Below are 10448 nucleotides of genomic sequence, written 5' to 3'. Positions count from 1 at the left end.
AGTCACCAGGTTTTTGCAAGCAATTCCCTCAGATGATTAAGGATCTCTGAAGGGAGGAGTGCCTATGCATCCTCCAGCAGAAAGGCAGTGGGGGTAATGAGATGCAGAGGTGAAGGGAGAAGGCAGGGAATCCTTAAGCTTCTGGAAACAGGGATGCAGGGGACATCTCTAGCATCTCTGCAACACAGCAAAGGATTGGGCTTGGGGTCAGTTTTTCAGAACACTTCATTTCAATTCCTATTTAGAAAAAGAATAGTTGGCAACTTTCCCATTGTTCTGAGTTTCCGCTGGAATCTATCCCTGAGCGTGAACAGAGCCAGAGATGACGAACATCTCACAATGGTGGGATAAAAGGATGCTTTCTTAACACATACCAGTAGCATTCAGACAGCACCTAGAGCTCCTATCAGAAGTCAATACAAATGGGATGTGAAACCCAACAGTGTAGTTTAAATTTGGTTTTATTTATAATAAAAACCAGATAGCCCCATTCGTCTCAGCTAATCCCCTATACTTATACCAGCGGGGCAGTAAACCTCACCGGGCTGAAGAGTTTATTGTCCACGTTCCAAACTTCATCAAGCTTAGCTGCCCCTTTGTTTTCCCTCTGGGCTCCTTCATGAGATGTGGTAAACCTAGTTACAGTCAAAATGCTATCATTATTCTTACTTCATTTTCATAGAGATCCGGGATCAAACCCAGTGGAGAGTTGACCATTCGGACTGTATTGGTGCCGAAGAGTTTATACTCATACTGGACAAGCTGTCGCCAGAACCCATTGTTAGGTCTGATGATGGGGCGGCAGGACTTGACCCAGGCATGAGCATTCGCGAGAGACATGGCATGGTACTTCATCAAATAGGCCAGACACAGGGCAGCTGACCTGCTGATGCCTGCAGCGCAGTGTAGCAGTGTCCGGCCTTGCTGTAGGTCCACATTATGGATCCTATCTGCCACGAGGTCAAAGTAATCGTAGAGGCGAGAGATGGGGGTGTCAGTTACAGGGATGTGCATGTAGTGAATGTCTGGATAGAAGGTGTTCACCACCTCCACAGACACATTGATGACAGTAGTGATCTGGCTGGCGAAGAGCAGGAGCTTGTTATTGGCAGCCGTACCATTGCTGAGGTACAGGCTACTGGTGATCCGGGACAGGCCATAAATGGATGGATGCCTGAATAAGATGGGAATAGTCCCCAAAACTGTATTCATTAAGGCAAACTTTATAAACCAGCTGCAATGGAGGGCTGCATCATCACGCTCTTTGCCTAGAGAAAACAGAGAGAAGACACTTGGGAGACTGAAGGCAGTAGATTGCTGCCACCAAACTAGTAAAGGTGAAGTTTTCACGTGCTTTAAAAATTAACTAGATCTAGAATCATCCACGTTAAAGATGGGGAAGCCATCTTAGGCCTCATCCAGTCCAGCTCCCAGCCAATGCATGATCGCTTTATAAATGCAGAGTGATTCCATCTGATGTCACAAGTGAAGCGGGTTTTCACTCCTTTTCCAAGAGACTATTCCACAGCCTAATGGAGTTCACGCTCACGACAGGCAAGCTGCCAAACAAATCCAAGAGCACGTGCAGTAAGCACATTCTGTACCACAAACACCTGCAGCAAGCCTTAGCCTGACTTGCAAGGATGCCCTAGATGTCTACTAGGGAAGAGCATTGCAAGATTATGGACCGCGAATGGAGAAGGCCCTGTGCCCAGCCTTTCAAGACTGTTCTCTAGGGACACATCTAAACCCACCAACCCCAGCTACTGTATTAGAACAGTTACTGTATTAGACTCTCAACCTTTCCAGGCTACTGTAGCCCTTCAGGAGTCTGATTTGTCTTGTGTACCCCAAACTTCATTTCATTTAAAAACTACTTGCTTACAAAATCAGACCTAAAAATACAAGTGTCACAGCACACTGTTAATGAAAAATTGCTGACTTTCTCATTTTTAGCACATAATTATAAAATAAATCAACTAGCATATAAATATTGTACTTACATTTCAGTGTATAGTCTATAGAGCAGTATAAACAAGTCATTATCTGTATGAAATTTTAGTTTGTATTGACTTTGCTAGTGCTTTTTATGTAGCTTGTTGTAAAACTAGGCAAATATCTAGATGAGTTGATGTACCCCTTGGAAGACCTCTGCATACCCCTAAGGGTACATGTACCCCTGGTTGAGAACTACTGTATTTGAATAAAGAAAAGGAATACTTGTGGCACCTTAGAGCCTCTAAGGTGCCACAAGTACTCCTTTTCTTTTTGCAGATACAGACTAACACGGCTGCTACTCTGAAACCTGTATTTGAATACAGGCTCTGTCTCAGGTAGACAAGTCCTTGTTGAACAATACTAAGCAGCCATTAAACAGGGCTCAGAATTAGCTCCATCCCCTCCTCCAGCTTTCACAACAAGTTAGAAATGTACAGGAGCCCACTAGATGATACTGAGCTATGGCCAAAAGGAAGGAAAAACCCAGGCCCTATATTGTACAGTGATAGAAACTGTGAGAGGGCTGGGCAACAGCATGAACCATTGGGGCCAGCCTTGCTTTTCCAGCCAGGTGGAATCTACAGTGGGCTGCCTCATGCTTGGATATTTATATATAGGCTGGGCCAAATCTGAATTTTTTAAAATAATTTTGACAGATATATATTTTTTAAAATTAAATGGTTACTGATTTAAATTTTTGCATGAATTATGTGGGGGTCAACATCAAGCAGCATTATTCTTTGTATGTCTGTAACGTCTATCAGCTATGGAAATATTTTTTTTGTTGGCTTACGTGTATAAAGTAAAACTGACATTTACTGATAAAAATCTAATCCTTCCAAGCCTATTTGTATAGTCCTATGTGGATGAAAAGGTTTATAGAAACATAAAATGATGTATTATGGGTTTAAAATTATGAGTTTAGGTTACAAACATGGGTTATATATTGACTGCAGTCAATGCTTGCAGTTTATTGGTTATGATCTTGGGTTATGTATAGGGTTAAGATTGGGTTGTGTGTTTCAGATATGTTACAATTTACACATGAGAGTTACACTTGTGGGTTAGAGTTACAAATATGGATTGGATTTGGCATAACCAGTTATAGGTTTCAGGTAAATGGTTCATTTTACATTCAGATTTCATAGTAGCAGCCATGTTAGTCTGTACCCGCAAAAAGAAAAGGAGGACTTGTGGCACCTTAGAGACTAACAAATTTATTTGAGCATAAGCTTTCGTGAGCTACAGCTCACTTCATCAGATGCATTCTGAGCTGTAGCTCACGAAAGCTTATGCTCAAATAAATTTGTTAGTCTTTAAGGTGCCACACGTCCTCCTTTTCTTTTTATATTCAGAGTTATGGATTGCTGGTGAGAGTAAAGATCAGCATTAGGATTCATTTACAGATTACATGTTACTGTTGGTGAGTTAGGGTTACAACTATGAGAGTAAATTATAATTTGTAAAGTGCACTGAACTCCTCAAATGGCAGGTACTATGTAAGTTCAAAGTGCTAGTATCAGGATTTACACTCTCAGATGTTTACCTGCTCTTTTTTCCCCACTGACCCTTAGCAGAGCTGTGCATAATGACAGGTTTCAGAGTAACAGCCGTGTTAGTCTGTATTCGCAAAAAGAAAAGGAGTACTTGTGGTTAGTCTCTAAGGTGCCACAAGTACTCCTTTTCTTTTAGCAGAGCTGGTTGCCTTTTGGTGCAGAAAACTGCTGTTTCTGCTTTAGGATTACACTCCTGCTCTGTCTCTATGAAAGTGTGGCAACTATAGGAGGAAACAGGAGCAGGGTGGCATGCTATCTCCTGCAGCGTAGGGTACTGCACCACAACTGAATTCAGAGTGCTTCAAGGAGAGGCCATTTCTGCATCCCAAAGCTACCGTTTGGCCATCCCTGCACAGCTGCAAGAACAGTCTCACAAGGTTACATAAAGTGCAAGGTGAAAGATAGCCAATGACCTCAACACATAATGCAAAATGGGGGGAAGTGGAGAAATTATACGGGTTACTTTGCTATCATTACAATCATTTCAAATCCTAATGCACCAAGTGATCCGACAGTGCTTAACAAACACACACAGCGACCACTGTCCACAGCCTGAATGCACCCACTTCTGCGTCCACAATAGTTTAGGGCAAAAGGTGTAGAAAAATGGTGAGCTGAGTGTGTGTGTGTGTCTTTCAAGGAAGAGAACCTGTGGGAGTAAACACTGAAAGGCTTTGTAGAGCTTTGGCAGGAGGTGCGGGGGAATGAATGTTCAGGTTCCTGAGACTTGGAAATCCTGAAACTTAACAGGGCTATAATGAGGCTCCCCTGCCCTTTTCTCAATGGAGGCAGGCCCTGGCTCATGGGCAGGAAGCCTAGCAGGAGACTTTATTCTCATTTGTAACCTCTCTGTTTGAACACAGGACTCTGACCGACTCCGTGCTGTGAATACTTGTAACTTATCATTCTGCTTATAACCCAGCATGGTTATCGGTATAGTGATTATGTCTAGCAGCCCCAGGCATGGCCCAGGACTCTGTGGTGCCCGGTGCTGTACAGCCTGCCCCAAAGCGCTAGCACTGGAAGGCAGGTGGCTCAGTGGGTGCTGGGCACTGCCTGCCCCACGTGCGGGACAAGGGTGAGTCAGCCCTGCCCCAAGAGATGTGATGCTGGGGCTGTGCTGTACCTTCTGGCTCAGGGGTGGGCAAACTACAGCCCGCAGGCCGGATTCAGCCCACAAACCGTTATAAGCCAGCCCGTGAGCCACACCACGTGGCTCGGTCCTGCTCTGGTGCTCCGGCCGCACCGCTGGGTCGGGGCCGCTCACATGGCTCTTGGAAGCTGCGTCATGGCCCCGCTTCGGTTCCTATGCAGTCCAATGGTTCCCATCGGTGCTGCAATGGGAGGTGCGGGGACAGTGCCTGCGGATGGGGCAGCATGCAGAGCCGCCTGGCCGCACCTCCGCGTAGGAGCTGGAGACGGGATATGCCCCTGCTTCTGGGAGCTGCCTGAGATAAGTGCCACTTGAAGCCTGCCTCTGAGCTCCTCCCCACGCCCCTGCCCCAGCCCCGATCCCTCTCCCGCCCTACAACCCCCTCGCTCCCAGTCCAGAGCACCCTCCTACACGCCAAACTCCTCATCCCCAGCTCCACCCTGAGCCCGCACAGCCTCCCGCAGCCCAACCCCAATTTTGTGAGCATTCATGGCCCCCATATAAGTGCTATTCCCCGATGTGGCCCGCGGGCCAAAAAGTTTGCCCCCCCCCCCCCCAATCTAGCTGGCGGCCAGTGTCCAAGCCGCTCCGCGGCGGGGAGCTCATGGCCGGGCCCGGCCGGCCCAACCCCCCTGGCTCCGCACAGAAATAACCCGTCGCGAAGGGGCTCCCGCAGCTGCGGCCTTCCGGCGACCCTGCTGGCGGCGGGCTGGGCCGGGGCCGGGGCCGGGGCCCCGGGAGGGGCTGGGAGGCTCCGGACCGTGGGACGCCCCCGCCCGGCTGCGCTCACCCCCCCGGGCCTGCACTCACCCCCCGTCCCCCCCGGCGCCACCTCCTGCCTCTGACCCCGACACCGCGCGGCTCCCCGGTCTCCGGGGCAACCGTCCACGGGGCCCGCGCAGGGACAATCGCGCCCTCCAGCGCTGCGGGCGAGCCCGAGAACCACTCCCGGGATCCCGCACCTCCCGAGCCCCCGGTCCCCCCGCATCGCCCCCGGGGTCCCGCCGCGATCGCCACCCACCAGACCCCTCTTCCCTGCGGCCCTTGTGACACGCCGGCCCCGAGGCAGCGGCTCGGCCCAGCCGAGCCGCGATGGAGGAGCAGAAGGTCTCGCGGCCCCGGGTCACCTTCTTCCAGCCGCGCGTCAACCAAGTGCTGGTGCTGTTCAGGTGCGGGCCGGGGCGAAGGGCACAGGGACCCCCCCCCACTGCACAGGGAGCTCCGCCCCCCACGACCACCCCCTGGCAGAGGGACCCCCACTTTCTCCCTGGCACAGGGACCCGCCCACTTCACAGGGACTCCCGGCCCCCCACTTCTACCACCAGGCACAAGGACCCTCCCAATTGCACAGAGACCCCCCTGCCTTCCACTTCTATCCTGGGGCACAGGGACCCCCTCGCAGGGACCCTCTGACCTCCAACTCTCACCCCTGGGCACAGGGACCCCACGATCCTACTCTCTACCCCCCACTCTCATTCCCTGACACAGGGACCCTCGGCCACCCACTCACTCCTGGGCACAAGGGATCCCCCTAGCACAGGGACACACCCCTGCCCTGCACAGGGACCCTCCATCCCCCCACTCTTGCCCCTGGACAGGGAACCCCCGTCCCCGACACACACATAGGGGCACACCCCCACCCCACATAGCGACCTCTTACCTCAGGCACAGGGAGGGAGCGCCCTGTTCCCCCCTCACCCTGGCCACAGGTAGTCCTTTTTCTTTCTCACCTTCCCTTGGGGACAGGACATCTCTCTGCAACATCTGTCCTCCTATTGACAGCCCTTTCCTGCTCTCAGTCTGAACACCCCACCACCCCCATTGGTACATCTCTGAGGGAGGTGTATTAGGGAAATGGGAGGGGAAAGGAGAGGATGCACTGTGTACTTTTTTGGGTGAAGGAGGCAATTGAGATAAGTGTATTGGCAGGGGCCAGGGGTAGGACTGAGCTGTGTGTTCACTGAGGGGCTGGGATGAGAGGAGAGAGCATCAGTGTATTTGGTGGCAGAAGGGACTAGACTACATGTTCTTGGGGTGAGGGTGTTGGTGGCTGGGCTAATGTTTCTCTCTCTGGGGGATGAGAGAGCCTGATAGAAATCCTGTATACTGGGTGGAAGATTCGGTGTGACCTCTCAATTGGAAGGCTCAGACTTTGGTGATAAATATCTGAGACCTAAAATACACGCCTTCGAGCCATGTGACGTCAGCAAAGAATATGAACTCTTGAGTAAGGCAGGGTGACTCCATCACCGTGTGGTGTCTGGCTTGCGGGGCTGTGAACAGTAGGGCTAAGCAAGCAATGGTATTGCTTCTCCTGAGCGGGAAAATTATAACAAAGCCCCTTTCCCCTCCTCAGTCTGTTCAATGGCAGTGAAGTGGCTGTGAAAAGGTTTTTGCCAAAGAGTCACTTGTCCACGGTCATCATCCGTGACAACACCAGTGTCCAGCGAATTCAGGAGATAAAGGTAACGCTCACACCCCTTCTCTGGCATTTGGAGAGACCCCCAGCACAATGACTAGAGCAAACCAGGACCCTACCCCCAGCACACTGCACTCCTCTCTCTGAGCTAGAGGTGAAGGGTTCTGTAGCCCTGCTCCAAGGCACTGAGACATCTCGTCCCCAGAATAAAAGCATTGTTGACGTCCATTAGAAATTATCTGAAATGGCTCCTGGTCCAGGAGCCATAGTGAGAAAGAAGGTCTGGTTTCAAGTCGGAATCCAGTTGTCTTGCTGTGAAGGTTGGGAACACCATGGAGGCAACATTCAATTCCTAGTGTAAAAGGAAGGTTTGTTTGCTGCACCAGTGAGCCTTGCTGGTCATGTCTGGGGAAAGGTCTAGGGAGGTCTAGGTTGGATACTAGGAAAAACTATTTCGCTAGGGGGTGGTGAAGCACTGGAATGTGGAATGGGTTACCTAGGGAGGTGGTGGAATCTCCATCCTTAGAGGTTTTTAAGGCCCAGGTTGAGAAAGCCTTGGCTGGGATGATTTAGTTGGGGTTGGTCCTGTTTTGAGCAGGAGGTTGGACTAGATGACCTGCTGAGGTCTCTTCCAACCCTAATCTATGATTCTATAATTCTGTAACTTCTCAGTGGAGCCCCTTCTACCTTCTCTGCAGCAGAAGACATTGGGAGGCCACCTCTGATTATGGATGAGGCAGGATCTGAGGACCACCTTATTTATTATGTGTCCTATAAGTGCTGAGCACTTTGATCCCAATCCAACAAAGCACTGGAGCACATGCTTAACTGTAAGCGTGCAGGTAGTGTCATTGTCTTCATTGACATTAGTTCATGTGATTCAGCATTTTGTTGGATCAGGGCAAACCTTGCAGGATCTCTACCCAAGGGCTCTCCTCGGGGGAGTGGGAAACAAGAGGGAGAGAGAGCATTTAGAATAAGGAGGCCATCAGCTTTTCATGAAGGCTCAGGTAGAGTGCTGATTCTCCCTCCTGGTCTTAAAATATGGGTGTTTTCTCATTGGCATGGCCTCTCTGGGAGTTAGTCCTATTATGGAACATTAAGACCATAGGGAATCTCTGTCCTCTGGGATGTTAGGGGGCTCAAGCTGGACAAGGAGTGATCAGCCTGCTCAAAATATCTGGGAAGAACGAGCAGTGCTTGTGATGCAGGACTGATACGTAAAGCACGGAGACCCAGCTCCTCAAAGATATCTCCAGTTAGGTGCCTTTGAGCATCTGGCCCTGACCACCCAGCTCCCTGAGAGTGGGAAATAGCCACAGCTGTCAGGCGTTTACAACATTTCAGCAATCAGTTCCCTCTTGTTTTGCTCTCACTTGGTTGTAGATAACACATTGATGAGCACATTAGAGATACCAGGGGAGATTACCTCATCTCTGCACTGCACAGATTTGGGTTCTTCTGTACTACTCAGGTTCTTGTCCCTATGATAGCAGAACAAGGATACGGATATTAAACAAGGAGTCTCTAAGGTGCCACAAGTACTCCTTTTCTTTTTGCGAATATAGACTAACACGGCTGCTACTCTGAAACCTAAACAAGGAGACTGGCCCTACACATACCTCAATGGCATTTCTGTCTGTATGCAAGGTAGTAACTTTTGAACACTGCATCCAGTCAATTCCAGAATGTCAGGGAGTGTTCTCGGCCTCAGTGGGCAGATCTCTGTTGATCCTGGTGAAACCCAGAAAAGCTGATAAGGAGGCAGAGGTACTTGACCAACCTTCCCAGGTCAATGTTCAGAGAAGGGCTATGCATTCGGAAGCCCTCTCGATCAGCAGTAAGGGAGTTACTGTGAAAGCCCAGGGAGTGGGGGAGGATCCTGGAGGACATATCTTTCCCCAAAGTCTGTCCCCACTTTGGAGCTTTTTTGAACCATCACTGGATCCTGTGCTGAAAATCACACATTTGTTGTCCTAAAGGTAAATCACTTGGAGGAGACAAGAAAAAAGAGCAGTCACTTTTATGAGCATTTAAAGAAGAAGTTCATGAGTGACCAGCAGAAGAAGATATCGCGGTGGAAGAAGGAGTCTGATAAATTTGGGAAAATACTGGAGCTGATCAATCAGAGAACCAAGAACTTGGCGATCGCTTCTGCTAGTCTGACTATGAGGAGGTCCCAAGAAGGCAGCCAGAAAGCAATCCCCAAGAAAGAAGCAACCGTCATGTTTGAAAAATGATCCAGAGAGGCATTCATCCAGCACCCCTGTCAGGCTGTTTTCTTAGTTTCTAATGAGTTTCTTTCCAACATCTCTGACACTCAGTTTGCCTTTTTAGCAAAGAGAAGATGAAGAGAGTTAAAGCTAGTGCAGGGTCTTAGTTGTTTCAGCAATAAACTAATACAAATGAACTGAATAGCCATTCCCTTTCTGCTGCTTCTCTTGATAATCTGTTTTGAACAAGTACTAGTGATAAATCTCTCCTCGAATGATTCGCCAAAATGCTTTTTGATTCTGTGCTGGTGATTTGGAAGAAATCGTTTCTTGAAATATACTAAAAATGAGAAATTCATCTTTGAGCTGTGCGACAGATAAATATGAGAAAATATGAGAAAGTCATTCGTAATCAGGTATCCTGATCTATTTCTCATGGAACCATCCACCAAAAACCAAGTCTATTATCTCTTCGGCATTTGTTAGAGATTTATCGTGAAAATTTCTATAAATGAGAAAGTTATAACTGATCCTTGCTATAAATGAATGACAAATGGAATCATCCTCCAAAAGCCTTTCAGATTCGCTCTTTGTGATTTGGTAGATATCAGTTCATGATTTGGTGGAAATTACTAAAAATGAGACTCTTATTACTGGTCAATGTTAGCAATTAATTACACATGGAATCATCCTCTGAAATCCTTTGATAATTAGCTCGTGGTGATTTCGAATAAAATCGGTTTGTGAAAATTACTAGGAGTGAGAAAATTCATTCTTCATCCGTCTTCTGATAAATTTCCCATGGAATCATCCACCGGAAAAGCAACTGCACTCTCTCTTGGTGTGTTGGAAGAGATCGGTTCATGCAAATTACTCAAAGTAAGAAAATCCTTATTTACAAGTACCTAGTGGTAAAGACTCCAGCAATCCAGATTCTCTCCTTGTGAGTTTGTAGAGATTGGTTCATGAAAATTACTAAAAAATCAAACATTTATTACTGATCACTGCTAATAATTAGTGCCTCATGGAATCATGCTCCAAAGACCTTTTAGATACTCTCCTGGTCATTTGGTAGAGATGGGTAGTGTAAATAGCTAAAAATGAGACAT

At 48.4% G+C, this 10448-nt stretch overlaps 2 protein-coding genes across 2 annotated transcripts; one reads left to right on the top strand and one right to left on the bottom strand.

The window, feature by feature from the left end:
- Positions 1–445: 445 nt before the first annotated feature.
- DUSP18 (dual specificity phosphatase 18) lies at positions 446–5808 on the bottom strand. Its single transcript, XM_084649414.1, has 2 exons — positions 5729–5808; positions 446–1268 (listed from the first exon to the last, which is right to left on the bottom strand). Exon 2 carries the CDS (start codon positions 1210–1212, stop codon positions 646–648), a length of 567 nt encoding a protein of 188 aa, XP_084505540.1. The 5' UTR covers positions 1213–1268; positions 5729–5808; the 3' UTR covers positions 446–645.
- On the top strand, positions 5748–10092 carry LOC311531745 (uncharacterized protein C5orf52). Its single transcript, XM_084649413.1, has 3 exons — positions 5748–5876; positions 7064–7172; positions 9109–10092. The coding sequence occupies exons 1-3, from the start codon at positions 5800–5802 to the stop codon at positions 9364–9366; spliced, it is 444 nt and encodes a 147-aa protein (XP_084505539.1). The 5' UTR covers positions 5748–5799; the 3' UTR covers positions 9367–10092.
- Positions 10093–10448: the final 356 nt, after the last annotated feature.

Source organism: Lepidochelys olivacea, assembly GCF_965140295.1.
Source record: "Lepidochelys olivacea isolate rLepOli2 genome assembly, chromosome: 15".
In the NCBI taxonomy this organism is placed as follows: Eukaryota; Metazoa; Chordata; order Testudines; family Cheloniidae; genus Lepidochelys; species Lepidochelys olivacea.
The sequence above is the reverse complement of the archived record's forward strand: the minus strand, read 5'-3'. Positions and strand labels throughout refer to the sequence as shown.

Coding starts and splice junctions, on each gene's coding strand:
- DUSP18 (XM_084649414.1), bottom strand. CDS start 1,212: ATGAATACAGTTTTGGGGACTATTCCCATCTTATTCAGGCATCCATCC.
- LOC311531745 (XM_084649413.1), top strand. CDS start 5,800: ATGGAGGAGCAGAAGGTCTCGCGGCCCCGGGTCACCTTCTTCCAGCCG. Junction 5,877..7,063: donor CAAGTGCTGGTGCTGTTCAG/GTGCGGGCCGGG, acceptor TCCCCTCCTCAG/TCTGTTCAATGGCAGTGAAG. Junction 7,173..9,108: donor AGCGAATTCAGGAGATAAAG/GTAACGCTCACA, acceptor GTTGTCCTAAAG/GTAAATCACTTGGAGGAGAC.